Source organism: Macrotis lagotis, chromosome 5, assembly GCF_037893015.1.
Source record: "Macrotis lagotis isolate mMagLag1 chromosome 5, bilby.v1.9.chrom.fasta, whole genome shotgun sequence".
Lineage (NCBI taxonomy): Eukaryota > Metazoa > Chordata > Mammalia > Peramelemorphia > Peramelidae > Macrotis > Macrotis lagotis.
Window position 1 is genome coordinate 121644415 of NC_133662.1, and position 27060 is coordinate 121671474.

At 35.6% G+C, this 27060-nt stretch overlaps 1 protein-coding gene across 1 annotated transcript in view; it reads left to right on the forward strand.

Moving 5' to 3' along the window:
- The window catches only part of DCBLD1 (discoidin, CUB and LCCL domain containing 1), a 106649-nt gene that overhangs the window by 22447 nt on the left and 57142 nt on the right, over positions 1 to 27060 (forward strand). Inside the window, exon 2 of the mRNA XM_074187444.1 lies at positions 10889 to 11101. Within this exon, the coding sequence (XP_074043545.1) occupies positions 10889 to 11101 (213 nt within the window). The remainder of the gene's footprint in view (positions 1 to 10888; positions 11102 to 27060) is intronic.

Consider the following 27060-nt stretch of genomic DNA (forward strand, 5'->3'; position numbering starts at 1 on the left):
TTGTATTTTATTAATATTGTCGAGCCATAAATGTCAATTTAGCACTCTGAGAATAAAGGTTATTAAAAGTTGAAAGGTGAGGTCTAATTTCTTGGTTTTAACTCTTTTAAATCTAGAGAGAGAGAGAGAGAGAAAGAGAATAACCTCCCAAGGATGATTAATTTGGACTGAAAAGGGGATCTTAGAAGCCACTTAGTCCATCCCTGACCCCTCCTCAAGTGATGCCCAACTTCACAAAGGTATTAAGTGGTCCAGCAGGAATTCAAATTCAGATCCTTTCTGTGGTATTTAGTGATAGATGACTAAAACAAGAGGAGGAAACATTGTGTTGAAATGCTCTGATTCCTTTTTAATCGTATTTTTATACTATTTATGTCTTCATAATGGGAAAAGTTTTTTTTGTTTCACAGAATATATTGGGGAAGTTTTAAAAGTTTTTTGAGAACTTTGAAGTTTTCTAAACAAAACTTCACAAATTTAAATATTTACAAATTGTTTTAAGGAAAAATGAGGAAATTAGCTAGTCTATTGGGATTAAACTAATATGAATCCATGACTTCCTTGAAAACCCAAAGATGAAGTTGATGATGAAGGATGATGAAGAAATGTGCCATTTTATGTACAACCAACCCATACAATCTGGAGTGGGAGAAAAATTCACCTATAAAGTTTGGAGGAAATAAAACATACTGTAATCTTAGGATGCCTGGGCAAATGAACTATACAACTCATTGAGAAAATAACATATGGGTATCTCCCCTCTACTCCTTCCTTACTCTCCATTCCTGTTTCTTTTTTTTTCTTTTAATATCAGAAAACTGAACAATTTATTGCCATTAAAACAATGTAATAGTCTAGCTTTCTCATTGCTCTTTCTTCATGCTCATTTTTCTAGGAAGGCCAAAAAGAACTTGAACTTAGAAACCACTGCCCTTTATAACAGAGAGATAAAAGTTATGAAAGTATAAGAAAGGATTTGTTAAAGGGTAAGGGTCAAACTATTTCCTCTAGTACATCTAAGCACATGAAAGGATGAATGAAGTGAAAAAAACCATTTTTTTTATTTATTTTGTGTTCTCCACAATAATTTGTAATTGAATGAGAGAGATACAAAACAAGAGTCTGTTCCAGACCTCCCAGAGTTTACAATTTACATTCTAATGGGTGAGATTGCATACTTTATGGAGTAGTGACCAGAGACAGGCACTTGGGGTAGGGTAATCACCTAGATCATGTGTGAGTCCAGTGGAGTAGATTGACACACCTTATTCAGAAACAATATTAGAGTTAATTTGATTGTGGTTCCAGAACTAGAGGAGTTTGATAAAAAAAAAAATTGTAGAGGAAGTTTTTGATGACAGACTCACATGAATTTCCTGATAGTTAAGAATAATATACTTAAATATGTTTTTGTAGTTGTGAAAAAATAGCACAGTTTCAGTTTCCTTATCTCTAAAAAGAAAGCAACGGGTATACATTTTGGTATCAAAAACTTGAAAATAATTTGGTTCCCTTGTATTGGGCAATGAATGAATGAACAAATTGTGGTGTATAAATATAAATGATATTATTATTATATCATAGGCAACAAAATTATGAGGAATTCAAAGAAACATGGTAAAAGTTGTTTGAACCAATGCAACATGAGGAAATCTGAAAAAATAGAGAAATGACTGCATAAATGTATATACTCAGAGCAGTTGCAATGACCCATAATCAGTAGAAAAGTAGAGGACGGCTAGTAAGGATTGCTGCAAAGACTTCCAGACCTAATTACTTTGTAAGTTGGATTTTGCTTGACTTTTTCTTTATAAGAGAAGATTCAACTGGGATAGGTTTGGGAAATGATTGTGATCGAAAAAAGACAAATGATTCACTATTTTTTTTTAAAAAGTGATTGTCAAACAGTGAAATGATTCCTTATCTGTGTCAATTTCCTTCTCTGTAAAATAGTAATAAGATTGTGAGGATCAGATGAGAATATGTGAAAATGTTATGTTATAGAAAGTATTATATACATGTGAATAATAATAGTTATTTAGTTACTCACTGCCACCCTATGTAGCATGTGAAGGATTTATTTTTTCACTGAGAGACCCTCTTTCCAGAATAAATAGTTAAACTTCTGGTGCAAGAGATTCTGGAGATAAAGTTTAGCTGTCACTTCAAATTCAATTTGTTTAAAATTGAACTTATTATCTGGACCCCTCCCCCAATCAGCTCCTTCTCTGGACTTTCCTATTTCTATTACTGTTCTATTGTATCACTCAGTTTCTCATTCAGGTTTGAGAATTTAGAGTCATCCTTGCTTATTTCTCCCTTATTTTTGCATCTAGCAATTACCAAGATCCCTTTATTCTTGGCTTTTGAATTCAATTTCCCCTTGTCAAGGTTTCCTTTAAAGTGTATTTTCCTTGCCTTTTTCTTTTTGACTGGGCTCAAAGCTTTCATTCTTCTCTCTCTGCCTTCCAGTTAAATTTCCTCTATTCCAGAAGGTCCCTGTTGCAACTCATATTGAATAGAGCTGACAAACTAATTGTTGAGAGCCCCTTGACCTCTGACAGGAAAGCCTAGAGAATAGAAAGAAGCTCAGAAGCTGTTATCAAGGAGTTGCACCTATGACTCAGATTCATCACTGCCCAGATTTTTCAGTTTTCTCTGCCTAAACCTTAGATAGCTCATAAGTCAGCACACATGATTTCCTAGGGACAAAACACACAGAGGAAGTCACATAAAGAGACTCTCAGAACCTCACCTATATCTCACACTCAAATGGTTTTGTAATCAATCATGGAGCCCTTTGTGGGCTAGGCAGCAATTGCTTGATGTAGTGGACAGTCTTGCTAATACAAGGTAGGAAAGAGGTAGAAGACCAAAGGTCAAATCCTGAAAATTAGCTGTGTGCTCTTGGGTAAGTCATTTCTTCTCTAACTTTAAATTCATTCATTCATTCATTTAATTAATTATTCATTCATTCATTCATTCATTTATTTTTGCTTTTACTTATTTATTTGCTTGTTTGCTTATTTATTTATTTATTCATTCATTTATCTATTCATCTATCTATCTATCTATCTATCTATCTATCTATTTATTGCAATGGGGTTAAGTGACTTGCTAGGCAATTATTAAGTGTCTGAGGGCAGATTTGAACTCCTGACTCCAGAGCTGGTATGCTAAGCACTGTACCACCTAGCTGCCCCTAAATCACTTCTTTCCAAGCCTCATTTTCTTCATTTGTAAAATGGGCATAATATAATTACAGCCTACCATTAAGAGAAGTAAAGATCTTTTCAAATCCTAATACACTATGTAGATACTAGCTATTATTACAAAAATACAATTCCATACCTTATGGAGCATACATTCTATCAGTATAAACAACACACACACATAAGTATGTCTAAAGTAAATATAGAAAGGGAACACTAGCAGCTGGGGGGGTAGGAAAAAAGGTTTCATAGAGCATAGTACATGAGCTAAGCTTCAAAGAAAGCTAAAAATTTTAAGCAAAGACAGGGACATAGTGATTTCCAAGTATACAGGAAGGGTGTGTATTTGTGTGTTGTGGGGGGAGGGAGGGAGAAGGAGTGGGGCAGGGAAGAAAAATGTACCTTTATAAAGGAAGGTTTAGATTCAAAGATGAGAAGTGATATATTACATGTGAGTAGCTTCCAGCCCTTGAGTCGGAAAAGCTCATCATCCTGAGTTCAAATATGACTTCAGACACTTAAAAGCTGTATAACTTTGGGCAAGTCACTTAACCCTGTTTATCTTAGTTTCCTCATCTATAAAATGGACAGGAGAAGGAAATGGCAAACCACTCTAGGATCTTTAGCAAGAAAACTCCAAATGGAATCAGGGAGAGTCAGACACAACCTCAAATGGGATCATGATGAGTCAGAGAGAGTATGGAGGAACTGAGAAGGAAGTCTTATGTTAGGGAGACTAATTAGGAAGCTATTTCAGTGGTCCAAGAATGATTAGCAGCAGTATAAAGAAGCAGGCCAGAATTTGTTTTTTCTACTTTTATCAGCTCTTGTAGGTAGCCTAAGAATTGGACTGAGACTGATACATCTTTTAGTATTCTTTTCTGTAGCTATTACTACTGGTCTTTACTACTCAGATGACCTGCCTTAGGTTCCTGGTATCATAGTTTGAGACTTGGAAAGGAATTTAGAAGTTTTCTAATTAATCCTCTCATTTTACACATGAGGAACCTGAGGTACAGATGGGTTATGCCACATGCCCAAGTAAATTGGCTGCTAGTAAGAAGAGTCAGGATTTCAATTTCAGGTCTTTAATCCTAATTTTGCCACCTTTTTCTTTCTTCTCAAACCTATATTCTTCCACTTGTTCTTCAGGGTCTTCTCTTTACCTCCCCCTACCCTACTTAACCAAATTTATGTTTCATTCTTTCCCAATGCACTTTGTTTTTAATATTTTAATCAACAAAAATCTATTTTCTCTCTTTCTTGCCTCTATCTTTTTCTCCCTTTATTGAAAAAGAAAAAAAATCAAACATGCATAGTTAGTAAAACAAATTACCACATTGCCTATGTTCAAAAAGAAAAAATTGTCTTTCCCTGGGGACTCTCAGAGTCCATCAACTTTCAGAAAGTTTTTATCATGAGTCCTCTGTAATTGTAGTTAGGCATGGCATTGATTAGTTCTTATTTCTTTCAGAATCAATTATCTTTACAATGACACTATTTTATAAATTATTTCCCCAGATCTACCGACTTTACTCTGCATCAGTTCATACAAGTTTTTCCAGGTTTCTCAGAAACCATTCCTTTCATAAATTTTTAATGGTACAGCAACATTCCAAATACCAAAATTTGTCTAGTCATTTCCCCATTCAGTGGACTGTTCTGTACCTCCATGAAGAAGTCCTGTTAATATTTTTTTTACAAATGAATCTTTTTCTTCTTTTAAAAAAAATCTCTTTATTCCAATGTAGTTTTAAATTATCATAAGACAGTTCCAGATGAGATTTTGCATCTGATAGACACTTGCCATATAATTAGAGGTAATTCACTTATCCTCTCATAACCTTCAGGTTTCTCTAAGACAAAAAAAAAATTTACAAACCAGTTACAGATCTCCTTAGTGAAATTATGCATCTGCATTATAAAACAACAGCAACAAAACCACCAAATGTACACAATTCTTTCTCTCCCTGTCCACAAACATATAGTGATCATTATATGTTATTCTCATCATCTTTTCATCTAAACTGTGAGTGTATTCCAAAGAAAGATATGAACATAACATGATGCATATGACACAAGTTCTGTCAGGGGCCTTCATTTCTTATTCTATCTCATTTAGAAAGATGCTGAGATTTTTGAAACAAGTCTTTCTCCTGAGCTTTAGTACTGCATTACCAACTGCCTACTGGATATTTGCAAGCAAGTAATTTAGAGGCATCTCAAACATATTCAGAACAGAACTTATTTCCTTCAAGCCTAGAACTTCCCTATGTCTGCCCAGCACACCACCATTTCCCCAGATTTAATTATCTCTCACATACGTATATATCCAATAAATTGCTAAATCTTGTCATTGATGCTTCTACATCTATATGTAATCTCTTTTTTCACTTAGGGTCACCACCTTCCCTGACTCAGTCTCTTCATCTCCTCTTGCCTGGACAGATGAAATAGCTTCCTAATTGCTATCCTTGCTTCATGTTTCTTGCTATTACAATTCATCCTACAAATAGCTTGCTAAAGTGATTTTCCTAAATGATCCCACCTATCTTCCCATTCCACTATCCAGCACAGTAAGCTCCATTGGTTTCCAGTTACCAAAAGGATCAAATGCAAATTTCTCTGCTTAGCATAAAGACTCTTTTATAATGTCACTCCAACCTATCTTAGCAGTCTTAATATATATGACTCCATGGTCCAGCCAAACTGGTTTTCTTGCTTTTCCTCACACAGGACACTCTATCTCCCCACATTTATCTGGTTATTTTCCAAGCTTAGACTGTGTTACTACCTCAGCTTCCCTACTTTTCTTTAGAGCTCAGTTAAAAGATGTTTCCTACATGAAACTTTTTCTAATTTTTTTTCTGTCCAATTTCTAGTGTCTCTCCCTATGTTTCTAGATATTTAGAGAATCTATCCCAATGTTTCCAGATATTTAGAAAATCTATCCCAAATGGATGGAATATTTGTGCCAGACCTGTGATAGAGCATACTGAGCTTATATTGTTCTGATCAGTCACATTCAGACTCTCTATAACCTGATTCTAACATACTAGTGGTCCTCTTTGAGAACAAAGAACACACACACACACACACACACACACACACACACACACACACATATTTGCTCCTCCTATTGAATATAAATTACTCAGAACCTAGTCTAGAGTCTGGTATCCAGTAGGTGCTTAATCAATACAGGTTGATTGATTAATTGCTTGACCTGGACAATCCTCCCCTTCCTGTCTATATCTATAAGTTCTGCCTGTCTAAAGCAGTTATATAAATGTTAGCTGTTATTATTTCAATGACTAGGCCATCTCATATCTTCCATGAAGGTTTCTGTGATTACTCCCCTCTGAACTTTACTTGTGGTCTGCAGCACACAATTCAACACTGAATTATATAGTCTTATTCATGCTTTCCTATACTCTGTCCGCAGCATCGAATTATCCCAAAATGTCTTCTCTTTGTTGTGGATAGCTAGCTTAGAGCCTCTCCCAGGAAAACAACCCCTTGGTTTCTGTACACATCATCAGAAATCTAAAACCTTGAGTTTGAATTACAGACAGGGCTAAGGGGAAAAGGCATAGTAGAGACCTGTTGAATTTAAGACCTGTTTGGCTTTTTGTATAGAGGGCTAGCATTAACTAGGGAAAACTATGGAGTTTGTCTTAGTTGATCTCTTGATTTCCTTTTTGTACCCCTTTATCCTCAAAGACTTCTAATATCAAGCCTCCCACTCAAGAATACCTGAAGTAGTTCAGAATGTACTCCCTCTTCTCTCTATTTGTCATCAGCACTTCTTTTTTTTAAGGTTTTTTTTTTTTTGCAACGCAAATGGGGTTAAGTGGCTTGCCCAAGGCCACACAGCTAGATGATTATTAAGTGTCTGAGACCGGATTTGAACCCAAGTACTCCTGACTCCAGGGCCGGTGTTTTATCCACTCTGCCACCTGGCCACCCCTTTCTTTTTTATTTTTTTAAGGTTTTTTTTTTCATCAGCACTTCTTTATTCAGAAATCTTAAAATTAAATCCATGTAGATAATTGACAAAGACAAAGACCCTTTTTCTTCATTTCCTACCCCCATCTCATAAATGTTTCCTTAGTAATGCAAAAGAATTTGTGATTGATAGGATTTCAGGCTTTCTATAGAGATTACTATGAGAGATGTAGAAGCATCAATGACAAGATTTAAATTGTAAAGGCCAACTCTGTCAATGTTTTGATTTCCCCTTTTCCCCATCCCACCTCAAGAGGGAGAATTGAGAAAGACTGTTTGTGGCCCCTTTCTTCCAGTAGTGAGGAGAGAGAAAAAGGGACTTGATGGGTCAAGACTTTGCTCTGAGGCTTCTTTAAAGACATAGATTCTGATGGACACAAGTAGCTGGTCCTCTCTGACCCTGACAGTGGGTACCCACAAACTAGGTGTTCTGGGAGACTCCAAGTATTGAAAATGAGGACTACATTGTTCAGTAGCTATGGTCAGCTTTTGTGGAGGCTGGATACCCCTTTACCTTAGCCTTGGAAATAGCAAGTCCTGGCTTGACGGTTGAATATTAGTCAGAGTACTAAAAGGCCTGGTGGTGGGAGCTTTCCTTATGCCTTCTGTTAGATAGGGAGGTAGTGGAGCAGTAGTCATGGAATGAGGAAAGAAGAAAAAAAAGTTGTGGGATAGAGATGGATTTCTCCTTTATTACCACAGAAGGGGAAATTGGATGTGTGTGTGTGTGTGTGTGTGTGTGTGTGTAGAATATGCAGTCCCAGGTTCCCAGACAATGTAGATGATAGATAACTCACCAGTAAAACTGGGAAGTCCAGTTTTTTGGGACTCTAAGTTCTTCAAAGAGAAAAGCCTCAGAGTAGCTTCCTGTTGTATACTTTACTCTTCCCTCCCTTCCTCCAAAAATCTCTATGCATGTTTGGTTTGATTGTGTAAAAGCATAATCATTTCCTAGAACTGTTTGCCATTTATATCTCATTACCATGCAGTGCAATAGCAATTATGCCCATCATTAAATTGCTGTCAGATTAACTTTTATGTGCCTTATTTGATTACAACATAATTTTATATCTATATAGTTTAGTCTTTATAATTTGTGGCTTATACAGGATATTCCCAAAGATAAAATTGCACTGGGACTTTTGGGACACCCTAATTGACTCATAACTCCTCAGAAAAAATTAATGGAAACCTGTGTTTTTGTTTTTTCCTTGTACACATAACATATGTATGTCATCAACTAGGTTGTGAAAAAACTCCTGGATGGCAAAGAAGATCTCATACTTGTGCGTCCATCATAGAATATTGCATAGTGCTGGACACATAGATCAATAATATCTTATTAAATGATTTGTCCAGGAGCTATGTAAAGAAAATAAACATAGATGACATCCATAGAATGTTTTTCTCATAACTTTGTGTTAGGTAGATCTTCCTAGAATTATTCTCCCTATTTTATATTTGGAATAGATGAGATACTTAGAAGTTGAGTGATGCACACCTAGTTATACAATTAATATTCATCTTCTCATCACCCTACTATGTTACCTTTTAGGAAATGCCAACCTATTTGATAATTCAAAGAAATGTTGATGGCTAATTGGAGGGGGGACAAAGGTATTAAAATAGATGAAAACTATTTAGCTAACCATTGGGATTTATTTATTTATTAGTATAATTCTTTAAAAACCATTTCCCCTTTTGTTAGTTATTATTTTTCCTTTAAAAAATCCAATGCTGAAAATTCATTATCCAATCATAATCTTTTATCATTCAGTCTTTCCCTCTGCCTTGCAGCTCCTAGCCTTTTTCTTCATCATCTTCTCAACCTCTAATCCCTCCACTAATCAATCACTTCTTTCCCAGGCATCAGCTCTACATTGACTGAATCACACCCTCTTCTCCATCTTGACTTCTAAACTGTTAAGCCTGTTCAACTTCATACTAAAGTCATTTCTCAAATCCTTTGTCTTCCTTATCATTGTCCTGTCAAAGAATAGCCTTTGATTACTCCAAACATCCACTGTATTTGCTTCTGTTCAGATGCTAATGAGCCAAGCTAAAGAAAAATCATGAACATATGCTAACTGGGGCCACTATAAATTTATGTTACATAAATCTCAATTGGAACCTTATGGAAGCAAGACAAGCCCTTTACACTTCTTTAATTTATTGACTTTCTTACTCAACACAGCATCTTTTCTAAATATTTTCATATCTCCTCAGATTTCCCATATCACCTCCCTCACTTCTCTCAGCTAAGAACCTGGCTTCATACATCACTAAAAACAAGAGGCCATTCTCTAAGAACTCTCTCTCTTCCCCCCCCTCTTCTTCATCTGACATCACCCGGATGCCTTCCTCCACTGATTCCTTCTTCAACCCTGTTTCACAAGAAGTGGCCCTTCTTCTCAGCTAAACATATTCTTGTATACACGTCCAAGCAAAAAAAGATTATACTTTGATTCATTTCTTTCTTACCTGCCTTAATCAGTGAATGGGCATTGTTTCAGTCAAACTGAGGCCTGTTAAAGACCTTAGTTTAAAAAGGCTAAGATCCTGGGGCAGCTAGATGGCGTAGTGGATAGAGCACTGACCCCGGAGTCATCAGGAGTACCTGAATTCAAATCTGACCTCAGACACTTAATAATTACCTAGGTGTGTGACCTTCTGCAAGTCATTCAACCCCATTGCCTTGCAAAAACAAACAAAAAAAAGGCTAAAATCTTCCACTGCATTCAAGACCATCTCTAATCATCCTGATCCATATCTGGTCACTGGACCCAGATAACTCTGGAGAAGAAAGTGAGGCTAATGACTCTCCTTCACTTAAATTCACTTGCATGTCATGGTATCATCTCCTTTGCTGTCATGGTCCTCTTCAAGAACAAAGGACAAATAACAAATTATCTTTTTAAATAAAATAATGTAATTAAATGTAATTCACCAGGGAATTTCCATGTTCAGATACAAAGCCTTTAAGGTTAATTGCAGCTAGAGGACTTTTTGTCTGGGCTAGGGGTTGCATCATTGCATGTAAGGAACCCCTTATAAGTTCTTTCTACCAAAGCAGATCAATGACTGATCTGCAGTTTAGAGAAATTCCTGAAGCACTGAAGAGATTTGGTAACTTGACTGGATCTCAGAATCTGAACATGTCAGAGACCAGTCTTGATCTCTGTTCTTTTGGTCTTAGATAGCCATCCTTTATCATGCCACCCTCTTCTCTTTTGATCAAAAGAACTAAATTGAGGAAAAGGAGATCCAACTTTAGTTATTTAATGTCTAAAATTGGAGTGACACCTGTCACCTGGAGAGAATGCTAGTAAAAATGAAATAGAAAAGAGGGTCATTGAGGCATCTTTTTTTTTAATGAAGAGACAAAGAGAAAGGCCAGGATAGCATTGAAAATTGAAAATTAAACTTATTATGTACTTAAAAAGCAAAGACAAATGATATAATGGAGATCTACAGTTTCATGTAAAGTCCTCTTCATGAGGTAAATAAATGCTCATTCTATTTGATACTTAACTTCCAATTAAAAAAATTTTTTTTTAAATGGTGGCTTAACCTATAAGCCCTTAGCAAGAAGTTCATGAGTGAGGAATTTGTACTTCAAGAAATTTACAGCTTCCTCACTCTTCTAATCCTTTTCTTTTTTCATACAGGTGATGGATGTGGACACATGGTGACTTATCAAGACAGTGGCACATTGTCATCTAAGAATTATCCAGGGACTTACCCCAATCATACCATATGTGAAAAGACCATTAAAGTCCCCCAGGGGAAAAGACTGATTTTGAAACTTGCAGATGTGAATATTGAATCTCAGACATGTAAATCTAACTACTTACGCTTCAACAGTTCCTCAGCTCAATATGGTATGTAAATTAAATCTGGATTGATATGTTGTGAGAAAAGAACAAGGGGACAGAATATCATCAACAGCTTAATTCAATTCAAATCATTTTAGGTGGTAGGGATATACATGGAGATGTTGAGCATTTCTCTAATGGGACCTCTTGGAAAGGGTACCTGGGAGCAGAAGTCATGATTGTGGGTCAGAGATAGGAGGGTAAATTGAAGGCAGAGAAATGTATTAGCCTGCCAAGGAAACTGCTGATAGCAGTTTCTACTTCTTAGAATACATGTTCAGTTTTTATAACTTTGAGAGCTCACTTAGAGTATACAGTCAATCAACAGTATTCTGCAGCAACTTAGGATAGATGAATAACATTTTCACAGGAGAAAGGAGAGTAGAAAAAGAAGAAATCATTCAAGTAAGAAAGAAGGGGGATTCTATAGGAATATTTCTCATGGAATTGGGAGGGTACATTATCTAAATGAGAAGACATTCCGTGTTCAAGGGCAGGAGGCAAAGGAAAGTGACCAAATTCTCTTACAATTGTGAAGGAAGTCCTTTTAAACAAAATATAGAATTGAGGTAGTCATTTAGACAAAATTGCATGTGACTCTTATTCAAAGAATATTTTCATTACAATTGTGTATGAGATCACTTACTTTACATAATTTATTATATGTTATTTCTTGTAACTTTCTACCATTAGATTACCAGGAGGTTGAGGGATTTCTACAATATTAGTCCATCAAAGTGTGTAAAAATGATTGTGGTTTCTATTTTTCCTTCACAAAGACAAAAACAAAACAAGGCTTGACTGCCAGGAGCTTCCATTCTCCCAGTAGGATATAAAAAGGTGAAAAAAGCCAGGGTTCTGAACTATATTTTTGTCATGTACCCCTTCTTAGAATAATATTTTTAGATGCATAAAATTCATAAGATTCTAAAGAAAAATAAAGGTCACTTAAAAATATCATTTTTTTCCCATTTGGATACATAAATCTCCCTTGAAATCCTTCCAAGTGTCCTAAGTTGAGTCATTTAGCAAGATATATGAATACCTGAACTAGAAACACATAATTCATAGGGTGAGAGGGAAAAATGCAATAAAACAATACCCTAAAGTGTTTCTCAGTTACTTTATTTTGTGATTATTACTTGTGTAAGAGAATTTGGTTGCAATCTGTAAATATAGAAACTTCACAAATTTGCATTTTTTATAAACCTCAGATTTAAGTCTTATTCCTGTGATCTTTGTGAAAGCTCCAAGAATGATGCCAAAAAGGGGCAGCTAGGTGGCATAGTGGATAAAGCACCGGCCCTGGAGTCAGGAGTACCTGCGTTCAAATCCAGTCTCAGACACTTAATCATTACCTAGCTGTGTGGCCTTGGGCAAGCCACTTAACCCTGTTTGCCTTGCAAAAACCTAAAAAAAATGCTAAAAAGAACTAGATATGTAACCTTTGTCTTTTGGATGAAATCAACCTCATCCCTCTATAATCAGCCAGGCCCCAGGACTCCACAGATCCCTGACTTGACCATTACCCAAATATCTGCAGCTACCTACCTTTCTTTCCTTCTCCAACTTTTATTGTGGAGTATGACAATTGTTCAATTAAGAATTCCTGTGATTCTAAGTTGCAGTCTGCTTAGAGCAAAGCTCCTTTCCCTGATCACCATTCCTTGATTTCTCATATCTATCCTTACCTACTTCATTCCTCCTGTGTTCTCACTCCACTCTACTTTACCCCTGGAATGCCGGCCCTATTGATAATAAACCATTCTTCATATTAAACCTGTGCCCTCCCCGCAAAAAACATACTTTTTATGTTTATTTTTCTATCTGCTTCCCTCCTCCCACCATTCCCTACCTCCCTTTGGGAGAACCCTCAAGAATTCTGTTATTTTGTTCTTGTCTTTGTATTGCCAGTGTGTGGAATGTAGTTGCTAATAAAGTCTTCTTGAGAAAATGGTGAGAAATACTATAATTCAATTTGAAACTCCAATCCACATCCTTTAGACAGGTTCCTAGGAGTCTTATGGTAATCTAAAGGTACTTGACAAATGTTTGCTGAATTTAAATTTAAAGATTTAAGGAAATTCTTTTTTACATTTACATAATTAATATGAAACTATATTTTATGTTACTTTTACAGAGTTGTACTCAGTTCTGTAAAACTCTCATTGGCTGTTATGTAGAGGCTGTTAACAATCCTTATTCTCAGATATGGGAACTTCATATTTACTAATAAAACTTGTCCAGCCTTCCTTTCGTTCTTGGCCCAGAAACTTGATTTTCATACTGTTGAGTTCTCCTACACTCTGCAGGCCCAGACCAGTGATGATCATATTTAGTTACTGAAACTTTCCCAGACAGACACCATGGGAAAAAGAATCCTTTAAGATTTTTATCCCAGGGTACTTTCTGTCTCTGTTAATGACAAGCTGCTTAATTACTCCTACAAAGAGCTTCAAGTAGTTGGAAACTTATAAGGATGATTCTGTTTTCTTTTGGACTGCATCTCCCATTTATGTTAAGTTGAAAACTCAGAAATCTGGGAATGCTTCAGGCTTCTGGGCCAATTTGCTATTTAGTACTTCTAATCATCAAATGTTTATGAGCTTACTAAGAAGGGCTCTAAGAACAACATTAGCTAGGAAAATAGCTCCTATTCTGGAGAAGTGTTTGCATGTCAGAGCTTAAATGGAAGCAGAAAATGGGAAGGTAGGGTGCCTCAGGGTCAGATCATGTTTCCTTTGGGAAAGCCTCTTCCCTTTCTTTTCCAGCCATGAGTAATTAATTAATTTTCACTTGCTGACAAAGTGGCAGGTATAGTCTTCCTTTGCTGCCATCATATTGCCCAAGGCAGTGTGGGTGGATGAGAGTAACCAGAATGGCCAGGTCATTCACTGTTAGGCAGGTTTCTGAGGTGAGTAATGACTTTGGGAACTTTTGAGTTATGTGGATAAAGATGGTGGGAAATACTCTATGTGAATAGGGAAAGATTAATGATTTATCATTCACTCCAGGTTTCAAAATACATATTCATCTTATGATGAACTTGGTAAAATTTCTGAATTCCTATAGTTGGGCCCAAGATGCTTCTAGTAAATCTAGGACTATGTAATAGGACTATGATTCACTTATAGCAATAAAAGCTAGTAAATTAATTATTAATCTTTTTCAGGTTCCAAAGCTTCAAAACTTTGTCATTAAAGAAGGGGATAGTAGGTTTTTGCTTGAACTGAGAGTTAAGCTTAGATTTTCTATCTTTTACAGAAGAAAATATTCAGCATTTTTTAAAACTCTTCCATTTTGGTGGCTACTACAAAGGCCACCTTTGTATCAAAGATTAATTTCACCAGTATATAACTCTTTTGGCAAAATATCTATTATTGGTGTGTGCTACACAATAAAGAATCTTAATTGACAAATTCTCTGAGTTCAGAGCTTTAGACAGTCATGGCTGGGGTGGGGGGAGGGTTAGTACTGCATTCTCAGAGGCACTGTATCCCAGGGGGAAACAATAGTGTTACTGTCTCAGGTATGGATAGTTCTTTTTTTTTCTTTTTTTTTTTTGGGGTTTTTTTTTGCAAGGCAAATGGGGTTAAGTGGCTTGCCCAAGGCCACACAGCTGGGTAATTATGAAGTGTCTGAGACCGGATTTGAACCCAGGTACTCCTGACTCCAAGGCCAGTGCTTTATCCACTATGCCACCTAGCCACCCCAAGTTTGGATAGTTCTTGGGGGTAGCTCAGAACAAGGACCTTACTCCTCATTCCTGGAACTCACATGCCTCTGTTATCTAATAAATAAAAATAATAACAACAAGAGTAAGCATTTTTACATAATACCTACTGTAGACATTTGCTTAGTGCTTTACAAATAATATTTTATTTTATTCTCACAACAACCCTGGGAGATAGGTGCTCTTATTCTTCCCACTTTAGAGTTAAGGAAAACTGGGGGAAACAGGCTAAATGAAATTTTTGCTCAAGATCACATAACTAATAAGATCAAATTTTTTGGCATTCAGGACCAGTGCTATTCATTGTATCACTAGTTGCTTGACTTTCACCTGGTAGCAGGATCAGCACTCTCCAGGCTATAGCAGTATACAGCTTCATATCACTGAATAGACAATTGTCCTGAGGGAGGTTTTAGAGCCAGAGTGCCTGTAGAGGTAGCATACTTCACTTGGAGAGAGGAGAGAAATAATTCATCTTCTAGAATTTATCACCATGTTTCACAGAATATCTACTTCAGTAACACTTTGTGACAACAAAGAAAGGTGTTATAACATGTCTTTTTTTGTTAATTAGAAGAATTATTGTGTTTGATTTTTTTGTCAACCAGTTCCTAATCTTTATTTGATATAATTTTGATATTTTGAATCCACTGACATTTTGAAAAAATTAAGAGAGCTATTACATGTGGGATCTGATCAGTTTTTTTTTCTAGACATGTATGTATACGTCATAATTTTATTAACAAAACTCTGCAAAAGTTCATCAAAGAAGACATGGAAAAGAGGCATTTTTTTGAACCATATGACAGTTGATTTTTTAAAATTTTCTCCCCCACATCAGCATTGTTTTATAACCCTTGGCTCACTTACTGAAGGCACTTTTGTATTTCACATTCCTATCAACAGAATGCACCATCAACAAATTTGACCACCCACACAGGCTTCACAGCAGGCAGTCAGAAATTGTATTTGCTCTCTCATGTTATTGGGAACAGAGGGGAGTATAATGTAGACACTATGGAATGTTGCCATTTCATTATTTGCTATTTCTTACAAAACTACCAGATGGATCATCTTTAATATCTGAAAGAGGAGAGGAAATAAAATACTTGGAACAAATTAGAGAAGGATGCTAAGAAAGTATCAATAACCTATAAGCCTTTATTCCCACGGAGAATAATTTTTGCATGTATTGAGATGATCCTTGATAAAACTTTATGACAAGAAGGAATAGCCAACCTTTAGTAAATGCTTTTCTACAACGGATCCCATCATTATAATTATTCTTATGCTTGTTCAATCATTTCAGTCTTATCTATCTTTTCATAATCCTATTTGAGGTTTTTCTTGGCAAAGATACTGGAGTGTTTTGTCATTTTTTTCCCCTTTGGTTCATTTTACACATGAAAAAACTGAGGTAAACAGAGTTAAGTGACTTGCCCAGGGTCATATAACTAGTGAATGTCTGAGGCCAGATCTGAATTCACAAAAATTGAGTCTTCCTGACTTACTGTCTATACAGAAGGTATAAGCTCCCATTGTACTTATTTTTTGTTGACAATGAAAAAAGCATTTCTGTTAGTAGAGCAGGATGATCAAAGGATCATAGTTACAGAGCTAGAAGACTTTAAGGTTAGCTAATCTTAAACTCCCCTCATTTCATAGTTGAGTAAACTGAACCCCAGGCAAGCTAAATAATTTGCTGAAGGTTACATTTATAATAAATGTGAAAGAGGTGGGATTTGAACCAATGACCTCTGACCCCAGGGTCAGTGTTCTTACCATTAAAGGTCTTCATCCATTAAGTTATTTCCATGTGTTTATTAAAATTTCTTGAAAGATCTAACAACAGAAAACACCTTGTTCAATTACCCTCTGATTTATTGATATCAAAAGTTATAATTTATAATTTTATAACATGAATGCTTATTGAAGTTGTTTGCCACTGTCATGGAGGAAGTCCTGCTCAACATTCAAATTAAAAAGCAATTTCTTATATACAAAATACTTTTATTATTATTAACTAAACTCAACAAAGTTTCATTAGGGAGTACACTGAAAAGAGGTATTTTTTTAACCATATCACTGTCCAGTTGATCTTAAAAATTATTGTTATAATCCTATTTGTGGATGCATTGTGCTAATTGGTTTAAGTCCCAGAATATTGCACAACTTTCCGTATGGAATCATGTCTAACTATCCACATGAGAAACCAAGTTGGTGATGAATTTCTTGTCCAGACTATGGATGGATGGATGGATAGATAAGTGCATAATCCATGAAGCTGGTCCATCAGTACATATTTCTTGGATAGTTAGTGATTCAAGTCCAGGCTTAAACAGGAAGAGAACAGGCTAAGATTGCTTTTTAGAAATTGTACTTTCAATGATCCTAAATTTTTTCCCTAGGTTGGTAGGTACCACAGTGGATAGAATGCTGGGCCTAGAGTCAGGAAGATTCATCTCCCTGATTTCAAATTTGGCTTCAGACACTAGCTGTGTGCCCCTGGGCAAATCATCTAACCTTTTTGCCTCTATTATTATTAAATTAGATTATCATCTGTTAAATGAACTGGAGAATGAAATGGCAAACCACTCTCAGTATCTTTGCCAAGAATACTCCAAATGAAATCATGAAGAGTTGAACACAACTGAACAATAACAAAGTTTCCATTTTTTTAAAGATCAGAATTTTTCCAGTAGTGTCCTATGGCTGAGTCGAGTCCTATTCTCTAAAAAATTAAATTAATAAGTCTCTCAAAGGGTAATGAAGAGATACGTCAAATAGCAAGCATTTATTAAGTGCTAACTGTATATTAAGTACTTTGCTAAGTATCAAGGTAGAGTCTAGGACCTCCAAAATTATCAATAAATTAAATGAGAGGTAGCATAAACAATATCATCAAATATATGCCCAGAAAAGAGAGGAGCCAGTCATGTAGTTTGCACGGTGGATAACAGATGCATAGCTTTCATTTATACCCATGCATTGTCAAAAGAGCAATTTCCTGTAGAATTTACCGAGGAAATAGATAAGAGATAAATAGGATGACAGTGAATGAATGAATGAGTGAATGAAAAAAATAGTTTTGTTAAGTTTCTACTATGTTCTAGGCACTAGGGGTACAAAGACAAAGATCGGGGATTAGGCAATGCAGTGGATAGAGGACTAGACTTGGAGTCTGGAAGATTCGAGATTAAATCATGCCTCAGCAAAAATTTAAATCTGTGTGACCTTGAATAAATCATTTAGCCTCTCCTGATCTCAGTTTCCTCATCTTTAAGATAGGGATAGTAATAATAATAATAATAATAATAATAGCCACTTCCTATGACTATTGTGAGTTTACATTTTATTCTTTGTAAATCTTAAAGTGCAATATAGATGCTATTTTTTATTGTGTCTCCTCTGTGCCAGATTCTGTTAAGTACCTGAGATACAAATATATAATCTGGAGACAGCAGATACATATAAAAATATACACAGCATAAATATAAAGTGAATCAATACAAATATATACAGAGTAGCTTGGAAAAGAAGGTACTAACAGGATCAATAACAGCTTTCTGAGTGAGGAACAAAAAGAAGAGCAATTATCTGGTTCACAAAATGACAGAGGAGTATGATAAGAGTACTTGTCTTCATGGAACTTACATTTTTTTTTAAAATTTCTTTTTTGGGGCTGGCTAGGTGGCACAGTGGATACAGCACCGACCCTGGAGTCAGGAGTGCCTGAGTTCAAATCCAACCTCAAACACTTAATAATTACCTAGCTGTGCAGCCTTGGGCAAGCCACTTAACCCTGTTGTCTTGAAAAAAAAAAAAAAGAAAAATTTCTTTTTTTTAAATTTTATGTAAGGCAATGGGGTTAAGTGACTTGCCCAAGGTCACACAGCCAGGCAAGTATTAAGTGTTTGGATTTGAACTCAGGTCCTCCTGACTCCAAAGCTGATGCTCTATCCACTGTGCTACCTAGCTGCCCCCAGAACTTACATTCTGATAGAAGGAAATGGAGAGGGGTAGCTGGGGAAGAGAATTTGGGGCTGGGGAGTGGGTGAAGAAAGAGTCATAGAATTGCTGAAGAGAGTCATAAGGACATAATGCCCTCCCCACAAGCAATGGTAGCTTCGATTTGAATTTGACCCTTTACCCAGAGAAAGAAATTAAACATAAATTGCAGAGAAGGGAATGGGAGAACAGAGGCCAGGGAGTGTATATGACTGAAGCAAATCCCATGTCAGGAAGTCCCAAGATAACAGGGGTGGATAGATGTGAAGTATGGACTGGGTCAGTCATATAAAGTTAGGGGAGTTTGTACTCATTCACTGGTCATTTAAACTCAGATTTGGGTAAGAATTCCAAGCTAAGTAGATGAATTCAGCCAGGCATATCTTTGGGACTAATAATGCTGTTGAGTAGCGATGATAGAGAAGCAAATAATAATATTAATGATGATGTTTATCTTTCATTTTCAAAGAGGACTGCAACATTATTCTTATTATTATAACCTCTATTATTATTATTATTATTAATTATTATTATAACCTCTAGGTAGTCTATTTCTACAGTGTTGAACTATAAGAATTGTTTTTCTGGTTCTGCTCATTTCACTCTGCATTTGTTCATACAAATCTTCCCTCTGAAACCATCTACTTCATCATTTCTTACATCATAATATTATTTTATTTTACTCATTCATATACCATAATTTATTCAGTCATTCTTTTTTTTTTCTTTAGGATTTTGCAAGGCAAATGGGGTTAAGTGGCTTGCCCAAGGCCACACAGCTAGGTAATTATTAAATGTCTGAGGCCAGACTTGAATTCAGGTACTCCTGACTCCAGGACTGGTGCTCTATTCACTGTGCCACCTAGCAGCCCCTTATTCAGTCATTCTGCAATTAATGGATAGCCTCTTAGATTCCCATCCTTTGCCACTTCTAAAAGAGCTGCTATAAATCTTTTTTATGCATGAGTCCTTTTTCTCTTTCTTTGAATTCTTTGGAGCTGAGGCCTAGTAGTATATCTCTGAGTCAAACAGTATTGAACAGTAGCTTTTTAAATCATATCAATTAATATACTGCCAAGAAAATAGATATTTGAGAGGATGTTTGTGTCTCATACAAATCCAGTGCCTAAAGCCAGGGGTACACAGACATTTTTCTTTGGCTTGGTAGTGAGTGCCTTTTTACCACAGCTAAATGAATCTTGGTTCTTATTTAAGAGACAACCCTCAAAAGAAAGGGACATCTGGAAGATTATTTCACTGTTTTTGAGGATAGCATAACCAAACGAATACAATGATCTTTCTTTATTCATTATCAAATCAAATAACATTGTTTATATGTGCATTAGTTATACAAAGAAATATTCTAATTGTGTGTTGCCTTACTACCTTTCTGAGGTATGGCTATAATTACATTCTAATTTTTTAGGTGTGATAATTTTTGCAGCTGGCAGTAAAAAACCAATATGTTTCAAGTGTGATGGAATAATTTTATTCAAAAAGACAACGAAGAAACTTCTCACATTTGAATTCATCAGTTATATATTGGATTCCTTTCTGAGGAAGTGCTGAAGTAGAATAAGCCAATTTTTTAATTCATCTAAAATTAACTTCAAAAGCATTTGAAAGTATGGAACTCATTCTGTGGGTGATTTTTTTTAAGAGATCAAGATGAAAGAGAGATAGGGCAGCAGAATTTTAAGCAGATGAGTCAAAACCATTCATTATAAATGATTTCATCTAATTTTGCTTTGAGCTCTGTATCCAAATAATATATATGAAGGCTTCATGGCTATAGATGAAGAGCATTATATATAGGTTAACAACGAGAGAATAAGAAATCTGATTTAGCCATCCAAAGCTCTTAACTAACTGATCAAATTCATCAGGATTTTGAAATTCTTTTTATTGTGGAGGGTTGCAAGGAAGTAGGTTAAGTGACTTGCCCAAGGACACATAGCTAGGTAATTATTAAGAATCTGAGGCCAGATTTGAACTAAGGTCCTCCTGACTCCAGGGTCAATGCTCTCTCCACTATACCACTTAGCTGCCTCCAGGATTCTAAAGAATAAAACCAAGGATATAAATTTCATTTTGAAATCCATTCTTGCAAGTGATCTAATATTGACTTGGATAGTATTGATTCCCAACTCATTTCTCTTTGTGCACATTACTATGTTTTTACATTGAAGATATTAAAATACTTAAAATGAGATATTGATGAGTGGCACTGTCACTTCTTGGAAGACTATCAGCTCTTAAAGATAATACTGTTCATCATATTGGTGTTTTGGCCTCTGATCTCTTGAAGATTTAATGTATGTGAATCATATAACATTTTGAAGAAGTTTAAAATCATATCAGACATTTTAAAGAATCACAGCGTTTATGTGAAGCCAATCAGATAGCAAACGAACAGCTAAATAGTAGTCCACCTTCAGGAAGTAATTGTCGGTCATTTCTTCTTGCTCTTTCAAACAAAGAATGTGTTATAAATACTTGACTGGGGGCGGCTAGGTGTGGTGCAGTGGATAGAGCACCGGCCTTGGAGTCAGGAGGACCTGAATTAAAATCCGGCCTCAGACACTTAATAATTACCTAGCTGGTGTGGCCTTGGGCAAGCCACTTAACCCCACTGCCTTGCAAAAAAAAAAAAACCCAACAAAAAATAATAAGTACTTGACTGTATATATCAGGGAAATTAGAAGATGCCACAGGTTTGCTACAGGAGAGGACCACCCTGTAGCTCCCTATAATTCTTTTTTGGCATAGATGAGGTAGCAAACAAGGATTTAACTTTCTTATAGTACATGTTTTCAGGAACATAGTAATAATTTTTAGAATGCTGAAAAGAAGGCACTGAAGACATATGGTCCATATGCATAGAGACATATGCTTGCCAAAATATCAGTTTTCTAATGAGCTATACATATATGCATCTGAGCAAATTTCACCTTGTCTTACATTCAATTTTACCTCACAGCTCGTTACAGCAACCAATTATCACCAGTCTCTGCCTCTCTAGAATATTCTCTCCAGGTTTTACTTTCTAACTCTAACGTAATTGACCCTTATTCTCCCTCATTTTCTCATCTCTGCCTCAGGTAGCTCTCATTTTTCTTCCTTTGCAGATAGCCAAAGTGCTGTTAGCTAAATTATCTTTTTTTGCTTGACACTCCATATCCATCACCCTCTCCTTAAAACCCTTCACTGCTCTTCATAATCTTTTCTATTAGCACTCCATTAGCTCACCCTCGGTTTTCTGGTTCTCCCTCAAGTCATCTGGAACTCCCTAATCTATCTTCTCTTTTCCATATCTCTTTTCCTTTTATTCTTTTCAACTATCATCATCTCTTTTTTCTATTGAAAGCTTATTAGAACAGGAATTGTTGGTGGGTTTTGTTTTGTTGTGGTTTATCCTCAGGGCATAGTACACAAAGGACGTGCCTAATAAAAACCTTTTTGATTGATTGCTGACCAACAGAGAGCTCTAGGTTTAAATCAAAATTAGTTCAGGGCTTGATTTCTATCATCAGGTCAGTCTGCTAACCATTCTATAAAGTTTAGTTGTCTGTTATGAAATCCGCACTGTGATATGTACTGATCTCTAAATACAAGCAAAAAGAAGTACAGTCCCTGCCCTCAAGATGCTTACATTTAATTGAGGCATTGTAGACCCGAAACCCTAATGTACTTATAAATGTGATAAATGTCACTTTGTGTCTAAATGGTTTTGTATTGTAACCTCTCTAATGGTGCCTGAAATAATTTTCTAATCCAAATTCACTAAATACTTAAACTTTTCTCAAGTACATGTGAACAAAAATTTTAACATTTTTTTTAAATTGAGTTCCAAATTTTCTTTCTCCTTCCTCTGCCCTTTACAATGACATGGCAAGCAATTTATTATAGATTATACATGTGCAGTATTGCAAAACATTTCCATGTTAGTCATATTAAAGTAAAACATATAATGTTTATTGCATTCAGACTCCATCAATTCTTTCTCTGGATTATTAATTGATTTCTAAAAATGATTAGACTAATCTAGAGGATCTCTGTGGTCCTGTACAGCCCTAAGGTTTCTTTATGAGTGTTTGGGTGTAAGTGGGTGTACAGTCAACATGTTTGTGTGGTATTTGTGGAAAATCCTTTTTTTTTTCCTTTTAAATCTCTGCTTACAGCTCTTTTCTTTGACTTACTTATCTTTTCAGCTTTAGTTTCAGAATTTGGACCTCATGCCAGGGTCAGGCTGTTATACTCTAGGGTAGGGTTAGTGGTTCCTGTTGATCTTGCTTTGGCTTCTTGCCCAGATATTTACTTCTCAAAGTTTCAGAGTACCATATCTTCAGGGTTCTTTCAAGTGTGTGAGAATAAAATATTAGGGATATTAGATATTCTGTCCTAAGCACTATACCAGGTTGGTTGATAACTGCTAATGTTTCCCAGGTATTCTCCCCTCCCCACCCACCTTTAACTTTCTCAGCAGTGTCCACCTCTCATAATTCTAATAGACTTGTAGACTATATATGTTCCATCTTTTGTCCCATTTCTAGTCACAAAACTACCCAGAACTGAGACTGGTTTTTGCTAGTAGGTGAAAGGAATGGAGAGGAGAACAGATAATAAGACAGTCCAGAAGTAGAAGTTATTCTAGTTTCTCATTAGATCTCTAGATCATTATTTTATCTGATGTAAATGTTAAGGATTGAAGTTGGATAGCCTGCTTTCCTTTCAGGCAAACATCTTGGTCAGAAGAGTTTTGAGACATATATAAATTAAAGATAGAAGTATGCTTTAAAATTTAAAATTTTCATACAAAAGATGTGGAAAAGGTGGATAATGATAGAAAGAAAATAATTTATGTGGGAATCCTAATTGTATTACTATTACACATTAATTTACAGTCTGCTAAATTATTTGCACACCTTTGAAATCAGGACAACTAGTAACATTTCCCATGAATTTCCTGTACTTTTCATCCCACCAACATTTTTCCATTATAAATCTTGTCTTTACCTCAGAAGTGTAAGTATTACTATTGATTTTTATTTTGCAAATGAAACAATTGTAATGGGAAAAGTAGGAAATACTGCTAAAAATTTTGATGCAAATGAAAGTTTTCCTAATGCTAAATTAATGAGCACCCTAAGACTAAGTCTAATGATGGTGCCCTATAGATTGGGTAGAGAAAAATCTGATGAAAAGGGAGTAGTATGGACGGCTAGTTTATGTGGTCCCTACTTTCAAAGTGGACTGAATACCAAAAGTCTCTTTGAAAATGTTAGCTTTAAAAGCAGTAAAATTTTCTTATAGAAATAATGTCTGTAACAGCTCACACCTCTCAGACTGGCCAATATGATTAGAAAGGGCAATGATCAATGTTGGAAGGGATGTGGGAAATCTGGGACACTAATACATTGTTGGTGGAGCTGTGAACTCATCCAACCTTTCTGGAGAACAGTTTGGAATTATGCCCAAAAGGCAATAAAAATGTGCATACCCTTTGATCCAGCAAGACCACTACTGGGGCTATACCCTAAAGAGATTATGAAAAAGGGTTAAAACATCACCTGTACAAAAATATTCATGTCAGCTCTGTTTATGGTGGCAAAGAATTGGAAATTGAGGGGATGTCATCAATTGGGGAATGGCGTAATAAATTGTGGTATATGTATGTGATGGAATGCTATTGCTCTATTAGAAACCAGAAGGGATGGGAATTCAGGAAAGCCTGGAAGGATTTGCATGAACTGATGTTGAGTGAGATGAGAAGAACCAGAAGCATATTGTACACCCTAACAGCAACATGAGAGTGATGATCAGTATTAATGGACTTGCTCATACCAGCAGGGCAACAATCAGGCACAATTTTGGGATATCTGTGATGGAGAATGCCATCTGTATCCTGAGAAAGAATTGTGGAGTTTGAACAAAGACCAAAGACTATTACCTTTAATTTTATTTTTATTTTTATTCAAGGCAATGGGGTTAAGTGACTTGCCCAAGGTCACACAGCTAGGCAATTATTAAGTGTCTATGGTCAGATTTGAACTCAGGCACTCCTGACTCCAGGGCTGGTGCTCTGTCCACTGTGCCACTTGGCTGCCCCCTTATTACCTTTAATTTAAAAAAAAGTTACCTTATGTAACTCTGCTATATCTCATACTTTCTTAAGGATATGATTTCTCTCTCATCACATTCAACTTAGATCAATGCATACCATGGAAACCATATAAATAAAATCTTTCAAAAAAAAAAAGGCTGTGGTGATTAAACTTCCATGCAAGTCTAAGCACTTATCTAATCCTCCTTGATCTCTTATTGTTTCATAGATCTAGACCTTGAAGGGACCACAGAGACCATATAATCTAATACCTTCATTTTATACTTTAGGAAACAAAGTCCCAGGGAGTTTCAGTGATTTGCTTAAAGTTACACAACTAAGTAAGAGGCAGGATTTTAATCCAGATCATATTTTCTTCCAGAGCCATTCTTGCTCTAATCTGTTTGGGATTCCCATTGAAGATAACCCCATTCTTCTAATCATCTGAGTTTGCAACCTTGGAATCCTTTTAACTATTTTCTCTCCCATATCCCATCAGTTGCCATATCCTATGAATACTACCTCCACATATTTCCTACATTTATCTCCTTTTTACTCTCACTTCTACCCCTAGTTCAAGACCTTGTCAACTATTACCTACACTATTGCACTGACCTTTCAAAAATAATCTCCTGGCCTTTGCCCTTTCCAATCCATTTTTCCACAGATAGGAGACTGTTATTCCTAAAACAGATCTGATTTTATCACTTTACTAAGAAATCTTTAATGGCTCTCTATTGGATCTAGAATAAAATATTCTTAGCCTGACTTTTTAAAATTCCTGAAATTTGGTTTCCACTTATCTTTCTAGATTTATTTATTATTTCTCTCCTTAATGTGTTCTTTCAGATGACATGCTAGTTCATGTTAAGTCTTTCCAGGTTTTTCTGAGAGCATCTTACTTGACCTTTCTTAAAATCTTTTATCACAATCATATATAGAACATGTTCAACCATTCCCAATTGATGGACATCCCCTCAATTTGCAATTCTTTGTTATCACTAAAAGAGCAGCTCTAAATATTTTTTTATACATATAAGACATTTTCATTTTTGTTCCTGATCTCTTTGGGATATAGATCTAGTAATGGTATTTTTTTTGATTAAAGTACATACATAGTTTTATACTCCTTTGGGCGAGTTCCCTATTGTTCTCCAGAATGATTGAATTAGTATAAAATTTTTTAGTGGTTTAATTTTTCCACATTAAGTGAAAAGACAGAAAACAGGGGTGTAAGTTGTTGCCAACATTTATCATTTTCTTTTTTTTCTGTCATATTAGGCAATCTAATAGGAATATGATGATGGTAGATCAAAGTTGTTTAAATTTATATTCATCTAATCAATAGTGATTTAGAGGGTTTTTTAAGAATATGACCAGAGGGTTTTTAAAATATGACCATAGATAGTTTTGATTACTTTATCTAGAGCTGCCTGTTCATACCCTTTGAGCAAATTTCAATTGAGGAATGACTCTTATTTCTATAAATTTGACTCAGTTTTCTATATAGCTAAGAAATGAAGTCTTAGTCAGAGAAACTTGCTGCAAGCATTTTTTCCACAGTAATGATAATCAATTATTTATTTATTTCCATCCTGTACCCTCCACCCTCCAAAAGTTTTGCTTCTTTTTCCTCCCCCAATAGCCCTCCCTACTATCAGCTATCCCCCTTTCTCTTATTTCTTTTATATCCTAATTTTCTATATGATAAGAGATCTCTAGACCCAATTGAGTGTGTCATTTCCTCTTTGAGTCAGTTCCAATGATAATAAGGTTCACATGCTCCCTCCCCCTTATTTTCCCTCTACTATAAAAGCTTTTTTTTACCTCTTTAATTTCAGATAATTTGCCTCAATCTACCTCTCCATTTCCAGTGCATTCTTTCTCATCCCTTAATTTTACTTTTTTAGATAATCATACTATCACATTCAACTTACACCCCTGTTTTCTGTCTTTGTATTCTCCTAACTGCCCTAATAATGAAAAAGTTTTTAGGAATTACAGTTATAACTTTCCCATATAGATATGTAAATGGTTGAAACTTATTAAATCTCTTAGGATTTCTTTTATCTATTTTTCTTGTTATGCCTCCTTTGAGTCTTGTATTTGGAAGTCAAATTT